Source organism: Sceloporus occidentalis, unplaced genomic scaffold (assembly GCF_023333645.1).
Source record: "Sceloporus occidentalis isolate IW3139 unplaced genomic scaffold, rSceOcc1.0.p SCAF_40, whole genome shotgun sequence".
Lineage (NCBI taxonomy): Eukaryota > Metazoa > Chordata > Lepidosauria > Squamata > Phrynosomatidae > Sceloporus > Sceloporus occidentalis.
In genome coordinates, this window is record NW_028317020.1 from 1563952 (window position 1) to 1577668 (window position 13717).

At 39.3% G+C, this 13717-nt stretch overlaps 1 protein-coding gene across 1 annotated transcript; it reads left to right on the plus strand.

The window, feature by feature from the left end:
- Positions 1-3941: 3941 nt before the first annotated feature.
- LOC149290190 (aldehyde dehydrogenase family 3 member B1-like) lies at positions 3942-11424 on the plus strand. The gene is made up of 10 exons (XM_089489607.1): positions 3942-3997; positions 5117-5318; positions 6142-6252; positions 6453-6573; positions 7117-7202; positions 7681-7762; positions 8333-8719; positions 9545-9711; positions 9895-9994; positions 11228-11424. The coding sequence occupies exons 1-10, from the start codon at positions 3942-3944 to the stop codon at positions 11422-11424; spliced, it is 1509 nt and encodes a 502-aa protein (XP_089345733.1).
- The last annotated feature ends 2293 nt before the right edge of the window (positions 11425-13717 follow it).

A 13717-nucleotide genomic window follows, 5' to 3' on the forward strand; every position in this document is an offset into this window, starting at 1 on the left:
CTTCTTCTGTTGCCAGATTAATGAGCTAAAAAATACAGATCTAATGTAATTTATAATTTCACGGTTCAGTGTTACTGCAGTGTATCTGTTATTATGAATGCAATAAAACTGCTATTTTTTCTATTGTGTTTGTTTTGTCTATCCCATGTACATATATGTGTGCGCACACATCTAAGTATATTCATGCTGATACACATTTTTACACACATATCTCTTTCCTAAAGGGAATCTGCATATTTTATGCACAGTCAATATAACCTTTGGAATTGTCCATTGTTTTCACTGACTGCCCACTCTTTTTAACATCCCATTAAATGTCACTATGTATGTCAACAGCTGCTTTCTGTACTGCTTGCTTCTTGTAAGACTATCATACTCCGAAGAAAACATTCAAATAAAATGCAGTAAATGGTTAAACTAGAAACACATTACAGTACCCTATAGACATAGAATGCACATCTGTAATACAACATATTTAATTCTTACTTAGTATTTAAGTTCATAAACGGTTGTACTGTGAAGATGTACTATTAGCTACATTTATGACATTTGTCACAGATGTCTGCAGGTGACCAATAAGACACATTTTGCAGAAAAAGTTTTAGCTCTATCCATAAGGGACAAAACCTACCAATACCAATGACAACAGTAGAAGCAAAGTATGGCCCTAAATGGTAATGGTTCGTTGTACAGCGCTGCGGAATATGATGGCGCTATATTAAACAATAAATAATCACATGGGTGCACTCTACCAGCTGGATCTATGCATTTAATGCCAAGGCACGTGCAGATACCAATTAAATGCAGTTCGGTTGAATGGAAATAATGAGATGTAATCCAGCAATAAGCTTTAGGTCATCCCGCAGGACCATGGGTTCCTTTCTGAATGGGGCGATGGATTCATGTACAGACTGCTATGAGTGGGGTCATAGCAGGCAAATTTCTACCTCCTTCCTTGTTATATCACCAAGTACAAAGATGTTGCCAACAGGCTGCCCTCCTGCTGCTATTTAACTACAACTCCCATATCTCTCAACCATGTGATGTGTTCACCAAAGCAAGTTTGTGTTTCAATACCTTGGGGTCTATTCACTAAAGAAAGAGTTAATGGGAGAGTTGTGTTTCAGTTCTTTGACTTCATTTTAAGTTGTGAAGAGCTGGCCCCATTGAGATTCGGCTGAAGGAAGAGCTTGCCAGGCCCTGTATAATGTATAGTTAAACAGTGAGATTTCTCTTTGTCCATTGAATTATGCATTTAACAGGGCCAGCTCAGCCCTTATTACTAGACAAACGTGCTAGTGTTAGCTTTAGGGTGACCATGTCCTTCATGTGTTCCAGGACATATACGTTGCTGACCAGCCCAGATAAAATGCTGCCCTGCAGTAGGTGGGATGTATAGACTTATGGAAGGGAACCAATTAGTCAGTTATACATCCTCCATGCTGCAGGGAAGCATTTTACCTGGGCTGGTCAGCAATGTGTAAAAAATATGTGTCCTGGAAAGCTGATGTGGTCACCCTAGTTGGCCCTTCATAACAAATAGCGAAGTGAAAAAGTTAAAACCACAACTCTCTCTCTTTAGTGAATAAACTGACTTCACTATGTCAGGAAGAGCCAACTCCAGTGAACTTCTGTTGTAGGAAGCGATTGACTGGCCCTGGATTATGCATAGTTATGCAAAGAGTTTATCAGTTTCCTAACCCATAGAGCTATGCATTATGCAGGGACAGTTCTGTCCTTTTTAATGGTGAAATTTACAAAGGTTAGCCCTTCAACACGGATAACTAAGGTTAAAACCACAACTCTTCTGCCAAATCCCCTTTTAGTGAATAATCCCCTTTGAGAGCTGGATGAGAGTGCTTGTAGTTCCACCGCAACACAGATTTTTGTATTACCTAATTGCTAACCCTCTCAATACTATTTCCCAGGCTTCATTCCCAGGTTTATCTTTTTAAGCAGCCAAAAAGGATTACCAGGCTAGTTCGGTAAAAATGGCCCTGGCAAAGCGGCTGTTAGACACCTGCATGTGATTTATCTCCTGGATTACCACCGAAAGGCAAGTTTGGAGCACTGTTGGCCACAGGGGACCATCAGCTGTTTCTCCAGAGTGCCTCGTGACCAACCTGGACCTGCCAGTAGACCAATCATACATGCCAAACGTTCTAAGCTCCTACGCAATAGAAGGGGGCATTTTAGCTTGTATGGTAGATAGGTTACCAAAGAAGTCAGAGGTGGAACAGAGGTGGATTCTGGGTAAGTATTAATTACACACACCCACTTGACTCACAAGCACACAATTATATTATTGGCCATGATTGATTAGGAATCAAATACCACAGGCCTTCAGAAGCATGAGCTGCTTGCTGGAAGGCTATGTGAATGTACAAACGTATCATTAATAGTTTATTAAGAACCACGTATTCTGAGTTAAAATAGAAGGCTTCTGATATGTGTCATTTTCTGTTTTGTGATTCCTCTAGCACACAGCTTTGGTGATGATAAAGCTCCTTTTCCAGGGTTTCTAACTACAGTGAAAAGGAGAAAGGTAAGCACAAAATATCTTAATTTCAGGGAAAAATGTACTTATTTTGCAAGACACACAAGTACCTCATGTGTACCTGGTGAGGAAATCTAAAAAGATAATTTATTCTCGGTCATCTATAGAGTTTTTATATATATATATAAAAAAAAAGTAACAAATAATTTGTTCACAAGGAAATTATGATTTTTATTTTTTTACCTTTTTTTTGTTTTTTATCACAGAAATCCTTCACAAGCAGCTTTTAAGACTCCTTTCGAGTAATCACAGATGGATTAGAGCTTGTATTTTAGCACAATTTTGCTTGTGTGAAGGTGTTTTTTTTTGTTTTGTTTTTTTACCCTGGCCCTGAGTAATTCATAATCCTACAGCAAATAATCACTACTAGTGTGAGGTTGATCCTGAGGCCTGCTAAATTTGAGAGACACAAACATCCAATCTGAGACAAAAAAAAGTGTTAGCGTGTGCTCATGTCCAGTAATATAAAAGATTTGGCTTTTAACCTCATTTGTTAGCATGCTCCCTGCAGAATATGCTTTTGTCCTATTTGTTTTTTGCTCTACATGGGATTTAGGTTGCATAAAAGACACACATCCATCAAGTTCAACCTTGATGTTGAAGGTCAAAAACCCTCATTGAAGCAATTTCCGATTGTTCCACAAAAAAATCTTGTTGTCTAATAGCACTCTATCTCACTGGATAAACAAGCTATAGCTAGTCATTGAGCTCATATTAAAACACGTCTATCAATTTTAAATTCAGAGCATCTGTGGTTGGGGGATTGTTCTTAATGTAAAGAACCCGTTATGCTGCGTTATTTTCATGGACTCATTTTACACATTCCAGTATTACTTACTCGCCCTTGCAGCAGCTGCCTGACGTTGAACACTTTCGCTAATTTTATTTTCTACCGTTATTCCCGACACCTTTTCATTTAATGATTTCCCTAATACACCCCCCATTTAAGGTATAGTTTAAGCAGTTATTTATTTCCCCAAAATGCACAACTTAGCATTTGTCAACATTAAATCTCAACTGCCACTTGGTTCCCCAGTCCTTCAGTTTGAACAAATCTCCTTTCAGGGAAGTAATGTTCAGACGGGCACTACCTTACCTAAATTTCTGGGAGAAGGGTTAGTAGTCTCTGCTGCAATGGTAACGTTTGTATTTGGAGGAAATGTATCATTTGTAAAAAGCTTTTTTAGCAATGTATGCTAAGCATTTTATACATTTTATTATTAGTATTAATAATATTATCCTTTATTTATATAGGGCCAACATTTTACGCAGCGCTTAATACCGTGCAAGTATTTAAGGGGTATGACAAGACGAATTTTTTTTTTTCTTTTGACAGTCTGAAATATTTTGGCATGTGCACCAGAAAAAAACCACAAGAATAGCCATGGATCACACACAAGCCTCTCCTTCTCCAGCTCGCTGGTTTAGGGTTTTTAAAAGGTAAAATCCCATAAAGGGCCTTTGATACCCTTTCTCTTTTGTTCTGAATGCTATTCAGCTTTTGACTCCGATTATCCGATTTCCCTACCTATCTATGGGGTATGAAGTATACAATCCATCGTTTTAGACTTGTCTTTGATTTGGATGAATGGGCCCAAATTCCCACAGAAACAATCCACAATCTTGTGGAAAGCCTTCCCAGAAGAGTAGAAGATGTTAAACGGTTGAGAGTTGTTTTTTATATATATTTTTTTTATGTCTAAATTTGTTTAAATCACTAATAGAAACATAAAAATGTAAGAAGATAAGAGCCATTTGACCCATTTAGTCTCTCCATTTTCTTGCTAGAGATTATGTAATTTCCCTTACACATTCAAATGTTCAAACTTCTGTTTAGTTGCATGTCTTTTCGGGTGTCCCTTTGTCATTTGTGGGATATCTGTTCTTTCTGTAGTAACTAATTTCAAACGGTAGATAAGAGGACATCTGAAGGTCTTTTTTTGAGGTCACAAGATTTTGTTCCAATTGTCAAGTGCTTTGTATTGCGCTGCGGGACCCAACTCTGTATAATAATAATGCTGAGCCAGCATTGCTTTTGCTAAAATGACCACATTAGGGATTTAAGTAATTGGCATTTTGAATGTCTGAAATGTCCTGTTCGACTGTTTAATGTTTGTATGATTCTTGAGGATGGATTACTTGTGCACTGCCTCTCACCGGCCCTAAAATAGACTCTAATTAACAAAGATTTTTTCAAAACAAAAAGGGAAGGAAGGTATTAATACTCCTATAAGGTAATCACAAGTGATGGCAGAGGCACAAGGATAAAGTATTGCTTAATTGTACATTATCTAACTTTTTTTATTAACAACTTGAATATTCTACCTTGTAGAATTATGCAGGTATTTAGGAATTTTGAGTTTGAATGTACTTCTTTACAGGGAGTGACTGGCGTTCTGTCCAGGGGTCCCCAGCCATGTGGCCCATTAACTCGGCGTATAACTTAATAGTTTGGGTTCAACAAACCTGGTGTCCTGTCTAGTTGCAATGTGGATATAATGAAACCGGGTCTTTTTTTTTAATGGTTCTCAATAAGTATCATATTTCTGTTTCTTACAGAACTGTGTCAAATGAGAATCCAGTAAGAAAGTCCTCCACCTCCTCTCTCTGTGAGGAAGTTCTGAAAAAGTCACAAGATGCCTTTGCCTCGGAGAAGACCAAGCATTACTCTTTTAGGCTCTTGCAGTTGGAGGCCATATTACGTATGCTGGAGAGCCATGAAGAGGAGTTTGTAGTGGCGTTGGAGAAAGACATGCGCAGGGTCGGTATTTCTAACAAAGCATTATGAATACATTGTGAGAAAATACATGGACATTATTTTTATATGGACTTACAGGATGACTGGTGGGGGGGGGGGGCAGCGACCATAAAAACAGATTAATGAGATTCTAAGCAGTCGATTTATCTAAGATATCTAAAATTAAAGCTTTACAAGTGGGACACATCAGAAGACCTCAAGAGTTCATTCTAGTGACCAGAAAATGCACCGATGATAGTAAACTAATGGTTCATTTGGGATATAATGCGGAAATAAATACATGTAAATGTTGAGGTTTTGGCAAGTTTCGTTTTTAAGATCCCATAAACATAATCTGTCACACAAACGTACATTGTGGTATTAAAGTATGTTAGACTGGATTTTGTCCTGCGTCAGCTTTATAAAGTGCTAAAGTAAAACTTCAGCACGCTTTTGGATTAACATACGTGATGTTGGTTTCAACTAAGCTATGAAGAAGAGTAGCAGCCTTAATACATGTGCGAAATCCGTACTGTCATCTTCCTCTAAAGCCCTTCGTGTGAGGATGGAGATATTTCAATTTATCTAAGAGGCAGTTGAGATAAAGCATTCCCCAGAGTGAGTCTACGTTGCTATTTCATATTGTCTGGCGCGTTGTGTAGGGGACCCGTTATAGCCACTTCTGACGCAATCCTTGGTATTTGTGACCTTGAACCCTATGACTGAAGGTTACAAAATGATGTGGTGCGGGAACACAAAAGGTATCTTCAAACTGGCATTTTGAATTTGTGCACTTAACTAATTCCCTCCATCTACCATAAAACATGATCTTGTTTCTTTAATCTAGCCCAGATTTGAAACTGTGCTATCAGAGATCACTGCAGTGAAGAATGAAGCGCTTTATGCAATTAATAACCTGCAAAAATGGATGGCGCCAGAACATGTCCACAAAAACATGGTGTGTATATTGGGGAATAGTTAGTAGATATAGTAGATGGGTAATTATTTGCATTGTGTCTTTAAACAGTAGGTCATTCTGTGTTCTATCTGTTGAGTAACATGTCATGTTGTACCATAGAAACTGTTTACATAGAATAATAATGGTATGCTACTAGTGGAGCGCTGCACTCTGTATAACATTAGACTGTCTTTCCCCAGACTTCCCTGCTGGACAGCTGTTTTGTGCAGAAAGAACCAGTAGGGGTTGTTCTGATTGTCGGCGGCTGGAGTTTTCCGATCCAGCTATGTCTCATCCCAATGATCGGAGCAGTGGCTGCAGGTGTGGATGTGGTTTATCCTCTTCAATTAATATGCTTGTATTCCAGCTATAGTTGTGCAATGTCTGAAAAGTCCTAAGCGGTTTTAAGTGTGCAATTTTAATACACTTGCCAGGCATTTACCCCAGAAATCTAAAATACTACGTATGTGTGTACATATATTTACATACATTATATATGTGTGTACTTGGCATAGTGCATGCTGGAGTGATACAATGAAAGCAGTTCTTATATGGCTTTATATACTGGAAGAGACAAAAGTGGTGAATATTTTAATTGAAAATGTTCTCAGTATGGATGAAACTAATATTCCATGATATATTTTGCAGGAAGTCTTGCTTACACATGTTTGTCTTTTTTTTTCCTTCGCTAAATCCAAAATATTAAGGAATGAAAATATAAATGCTGTGATTTGTGTCTTGCTCATGATTCCAAAAGAGTATGTTTAAAAATTATGGTTTCATATTATTTGCCGATAGACATGTTAACCTACGGTGCAGACCTTCTTTACTGATCAAACCACACGTATCCATCATTTCTTTCAGGTAACTGTGTGGTTTTAAAGCCATCAGAGATCAGCACCCACACTACAGACTTGCTGCACAAACTGATTCCACTCTATGTGGATGCTGTAAGTATTGTGGGTTTCTGGACAGTGAACTTTATGATTTGTGGCGCTACAGGCAACCACCACCGCTCTCCTTGTATTTAGATGATCCTATAATGATCCGCTGCTGCCAGTATGGTAGTGTATATGATGCACCATGCACGCGCTTCACTTTCTGTCTAAAGGTCAGAACAGGGAACCTCGTCCCACGGCTCTGGCATTTAAACTGTAGGTTGAACTTTAAAGTAAATATTTTGGATCTTGATACAGATGCCCCCCCCCCCAATAAAATCTAATAACGGAAGGGGATGTTTCATTGGTCTAACCAATTCCTATTAGTGCTAATGCCTGAAAAAATACAAATACAATACAGTACGTCCTGGACATGGTTGTACAAATTTTCATCCTCAAAAAATACTTTTCCTTTTGATAATGTTATGAGCTACTGTGAATGCGCAATTTAGTGTTTAAATGTCCTTATGGGGCTTTTATTTCATTGCAGTGCTGTTATCATGTGCTCAATAGTGAGCATGGTGAACTCCTAGAAATTCTAGAGAACAAGTATGACTATGTGTTTTATGCAGGTAATATATTCTGATCTAGAACTTTGTTGTAGCTTTCCAACACATCCACGTATCTTAATTTAGCTTTGTTTGTATATGGTTTTTTACATAAGTTCACTTTACATTCACATGGGTGGGATGCTTGCGCTTTTGGCTTCTTGTCCCCACTGATGCTTTTCAGGCCTTTATTCCCCTGATGAACTAGAAGATCTCATTGACGGTAACAAATGAAGCAGGGGACTATGTGGTTAAAGCATGAATGCAACTGAGGGCTTCTCGTTGGATAGGGACAGAACAAAGGGTAATCCAAGCCTAAATGGGGACCTGAAAACTGAAACCCGATTGTTTTCTCTAACTTAGCATTACCAGTTTGGCACTGGACACCTGATCAATGTAGAGATACTAGAAGTTGTGACCTTTTACATAATTTGTACGTTGGGTTTATCTCCGGGAAAGATTATAAATAAAATCCTTGTGGTCAAAAACTTCAGATGAGATGGGGGCCCCCTACGCTTTTGCCAACCTTCCCATTTCTTGTGTTGTAGTGCTTGTAGACCATTATACTGACATTTGTCCCTTTTTCATGGACAGGTGACCGTAACACAGGCAGGCAGGTAATGCAAGCTGCGGCCAAACACATAACCCCCGTTTCTTTGGTTCTTGGTGGCAAAAATCCCTGCTATGTCGACAAGTCCTGTGACCTTACCATGGCTGCTCGAAGAATTGCATGGGCTCGCTTTGTGAACGCTGGGCAGAATTCACTGGCGCCAGAGTATATTCTGTGTCATTCGGATTTAAAGGATGCTCTCATACGTGAATTGTGTTGCTGCGTCCGGGAGTTCTATGGAAGTGACCCACGTGAGTCACCTGATTATGGCCGAATGGCAAGCGCGGAGCAGTACAGCCGGGTAAAAAACTTGCTGTGCTGTGGTCAAGTGGCCTTTGGAGGCCAGACTGATGATGGTGAAAGGTACATAGGTGAGTGTTTGAAAGAAATCCGAAGAGGTGTTTAAATGTATACGCTGTCGTCTCAACCAGCTGGAAACCATGCTGAAAAAGCTCTTGTGAAGATAACAAGGTAGATGAAAATGTGCTACTTCTTATACAATCCTTTAGAGACTAGACTTTAAATCTGCAGGCTGGATTTACACTATATACTATTCCAAATATAGCCTATCGTGTAATATATAGATCATTTCTGGACCCAGATATGTTGGTTCTTGAATGTTTCAGAGAGATTTTTGGGAAGCTTCGGCAGCATCAGGGCTGCGTCTTACTTTCCAGAATGGAAAAATACTAAAGTATTCGGCGTACATTAATATTCCTTCTTCTATAGTGGGGCTATTGTGAACATAAACTGTCCCTTTTAAACTTAACCCCTTAATGACAAAGCCCGTACATGTACGGGCTCAAAATGCATTGTTTTCAATGGGTTTAGGGACCGCCCATTGTCCTTAAGGGGAGAGACACGGAGATATTGATCTTACCTTGGTCTGGAATATCAATTTTTGTTTAAAAGCTCAAATAAACTGTTCCATGGCTTTTGGAATACTATATGTCTAACCTCTTCCTACTGCCGACTCTTGTCATTAATGGTGACCGTGGCAACGTTGTCAAGTGACTAATTTATTGAAATCGTAAAGAGAGGCTTTGCGGTAAAACTTTAAATTTTATTTTTAATTATTTCCGCAAAATATTTGTTTATAAAATCATGTAGTTTGATGTAAATGTATCTGAGGTATTTCAGAAAGACCTGAAAATGTGGTATTGAATCAATAAATGTTTTTCCCTTTTGCTTTGTAGCCCCTACAGTCCTGACAGATGTGCAAGAGAATGATATCATAATGCAGCAAGAGATTCTAGGACCAATCCTGCCTATTTTTACTGTACAAACCCTTGAAGGTGCAATAAGTTTCATAAAAAAGAAAGGGAGGCCTCTTGCTGTATATGCATTCTCTGATAACATCCAGGTATGGAAAGTATATGATGAGCCAATTCAGGTTTTCTTTCTTGATATGGAAATTGTGGTGTGTTTGGGAAGACTGGGGATATTCCTACTAGTCCTACTATTGTCATTTAAATATATTCTTCCATAGAATGACAATTAAGTCAACTTAAAACATATTATGGTTGTCTTTGATTTGTGGTTTCAGGTGACATCGCACATCATGTCCAGGACATCAAGTGGGAGCTTTTGCTCAAACGACAGCATGATACAAAGCCTGTACACCAGCCTGCCCTGTGGGGGAATAGGTAAGCAAAAAAGCAAATCATTGCCACCCCGTATCCCTTTTGATTTCTGTTTCATGTAGATCTGTTAGCAAGATGTCAGAATAAAACATGTTTGTGCCTGTGCAAAAAAACTACTAGACAATATAGTGTTTGGAAGTATAGTCATCATAAAATGCATACAAGACACCTTGTAATTGCTGCCATATGCATTCTAGAAACCTAGGGACAACAAATTACCACACTTTTAAGCTGCAGCAGAAAGCCTTCCCTGTATGGACATTGTGGGCCACGGATTGGCTGGTTGAAGCAGCCAATCATTGTCAGAAAAGCACTCTCATTGAAATTATTAGAACTTTCTGTAGATGTGCACTTTAATGCATATGATAGCAGAGGGACCCCTTTAAATGTCTGTGGTGTGCAGAATCCTCCCATATGCATTTGTCCCTTTCACTAACCCCTGCTGTTTTCTGTGCTGAAAACGTGCCAAACTTGTCTCCTTACACATGATATATTTAGCGCCGCTTCAAGCAGCTTATTGGTGGCGGGAATTATCAGAGCATGGAGGAGGAGGAAGGGGGAGCTGCTCTGTGGCTGCAGCTTTTCCCTAAATCAAGTACTTTTTAATAAGCATTCTTTAGTTGTACACATACACCGATTAGCCATACACATTGTGACCAATGACGGGTGAAGTGAATAACACTGAAAATCTTATGGCATCTGTCAGTGGGTGAGATATATTGGGCAGCAAGTGAACATTTTTGTCCTGAAAGTTGCCAAATTGTGATGGCTAGATGACTGGGTCAGAGCATCTCCAGAACTGCAGCTTTTGTGGGGTGGTCCCGGTCTGCGGTGGTCAGTAACTATCAAGTGGTCCAAGGAAGGAAAGTCGGTGAACCGGTGACTCATGGATGGCCAAGGCTCAGGCTGGCCCGTGTGATTGGCTACTGTTGCTCAAATTGCTGAAAAGGTTAATGCTGGTTCTGATAGAAAGGCGTCAGAACACACAGTGTATCACAGTTTGTTGCATATGGGGAGGTGTCGCCGCGGAACAGTCGGGGTCCTGATGCTGACCCCAGCTCACCGCCGAAACGGCATACAATGGGCATGTGAGCATAAGAACTGGACCACGGAGCAATGTGAGATGAACAGTATACTGACTTGTTTGTTCCACCACGTGGCCTCTTGTCGATCCAACTACAGATAACTGATGCATTTGACTTTTCAATGGCTAACAACGGATTGCTTTTCCTGCAGGAAACAGTGGAGTTGGAATGTACGGAGGCAAGTACAGCTTTGACACGTTCTCTCACAGCCGTGCCTGTCTACTCCGGAACAGCACTGTCGAATGTGTTACTTACCTGAGATACCCACCCTATGTTGAAAAGCAGCTTCAGCTAATGAAATGGGCCTGCACCCTCTCCCGGAATAACAGTTGGTGCAATATTTTATAATGTTTCAGCAACAGAGTTGCTTTGCCACTGTAAGGACACTGTTCCTTTGCACTTCCAACATTGCAAATGATGTTCTGTGTAAGCATTTGGATGCAATGAATAGAAATATTTTATATACTCACACAACTGGGGGGAAAAAATGGGGGGGAATAAAATAATAAAAAAAAAATAAAAAATGGTAATATCCCTTTTCCAGTTAGAGGGGTCAAAGTTCCCTGTTTGGAGGGTTTTAACACGTCTTTTGTGAATTCCAGCACCTTGGTTAATATGTGATGTACTTCGGAGTAAATGCTTTTATAAAAATATTAGGACATGGTGATTTGACCAAATCATCAGTTCTATGCAAATATGTTTTTGTGTATATATATATATATATATATATATATATATATATATATATATATATATATATATATATATATATATATATATATATATATATATATAATTTCTGCCTGGATATAATCTATGCCTGGATAACAAAATGTTTGTTTTAAAAGAAAACTTGGAAATAAACGTTTATCTTTATAGAATAAGTAAAAATTGTCTCATTAAAAAGCAGGTACCAGAGGGGGGTGCACCCCCTGTAAGTGAGCTGGTAATGAGCGTGTGTGACAACGCCCCTCAAACTATAATCTGCTGCCAGTAACATTGGGCTCGCCCATAGGGTACTATAATAAAGGCCTTGTGTGCAGGACTGGGGTTGGCAAGGCAGCCATAATGGCATAAGCGGTCTGATAGATATGACAAGTTGCATGTTACCCATAACCAGCTCGTGGCCACATACTGCAGCATCTGATCTGCCTATGGAGGGGGGTGGTGGGCATTTTCCCAGTGTGCCACATAGCCAGTCTGCTCTAGTTTGTTTTATAAAGTGCAAAAACCCAAAGTGTGCGTGGCTTTGTATTTTAAAGGAACAGTCACTGACACCCCTTCTAAAGAACAATGCATATTAAAGTTATCTCAATAACAATTGTTCCAAAATGAGAGAAAAAAAGCACTTGCAGAAGCAGCCCCCCCTCCTCTGTGAAAAGTGCTCCCTTCAAATCAACCATAGCACTTTCTCCATAGGTGTCTGGTCCCCTGCATGCAGCATAGCTGGATTATGTATTATGTTCAAGGAGAGCACTTCTCCTGCAGGGTATTTAGCAGACTGCTGTAGAAAGAGGCAAACATCTTAGTGCTTTGTAATAGTTTTAGGCATGTGTGGGGGGGGAAAAAAATGCTGTAAAAGTAAAGTAACAATGTTTAAAAATATGAATCAAAGTAAATATTTGATGTGACCACCCTTTGCCTTCAAAACAGCAGCAATAATTCTAGGTACACTCGCACAGTTTTTAAGGAACTCGGCAGGTAGGTTGCTCCAAACATCTTGGAGAACTAACCATAGCTCTGTGAATTTAGGCAGCTTCAGTTGCTTATCACTCTTCACGTAAGATGTAATGATGAGATCAGGGCTCTTCCAGGACTTTTTTTTTTTTTTTTTTCCCCTTCACGGAAGATATTTCTTAATGACTTTGGCTTCTTTGCCTGCAAACACTCATACTTGTACTGCTCTCCAGCACAGACTGCCTTCTACTCGTCAGATCAGAGCACTTGCTGCCATTTTCCTGTACCCCAGTTCCTGTGTTTTTGTGTATAGTTGAGTCGTTTTGTTTGTGCTTCTTCAAAAGAGCTTGGACAGGACATCTAAAACAAAATAAAAACCCTCTCTGCCTTAATTTGTCACTGGGAGAGGCCTTGCTGGTGCAGTATAACTACCTTGTGTCTTGTTGCTGTGTTCAGTCTTACATTAAAGTGTCCTAGTAACCTTACCTTGTTGAGTGTGGCTGTCCCTTGCCCAGTTTTATTATCCCTACACAGCTGTTTGTTACATTTAAGTATTGTATTTCTAGCTTCATCAATCTGTTAGGCATATAGTTATTTAACTATATACCTATGAAATCCCTGACTCTGTCCAAGGGGGCCACACCAAACATTGATCCGAATTCGGTCTTTCTTCTCACTTTGTTAAATGATACAAATAAACGAAACATCTTTTTGAAAACTTTACTTTTACAGTGCTTTTTTTTTCCACACATGCCTAAAACTTTTGGACAGTACTGTACAGCACATGATACGGAGAAAAATGTGATTCAGCTGAAACATGGAAGAGGAAAATTTAAGTTATTGCTTCATGTGTTTTACAAGATAAGCTTCAGTCTTTTTTTTTTTCCCTTGCTGAGGCTTTTTAGCCTGGTTATAGGATCTGTCAGGCACGACAGTAATGTACACAATGCCTTTAGTAACCTGC

Coding starts and splice junctions, on each gene's coding strand:
- LOC149290190 (XM_089489607.1), top strand. CDS start 3,942: ATGGATCACACACAAGCCTCTCCTTCTCCAGCTCGCTGGTTTAGGGTT. Junction 5,319..6,141: donor TGGAGAAAGACATGCGCAGG/GTCGGTATTTCT, acceptor TCTTTAATCTAG/CCCAGATTTGAAACTGTGCT. Junction 6,574..7,116: donor GATCGGAGCAGTGGCTGCAG/GTGTGGATGTGG, acceptor CATTTCTTTCAG/GTAACTGTGTGGTTTTAAAG.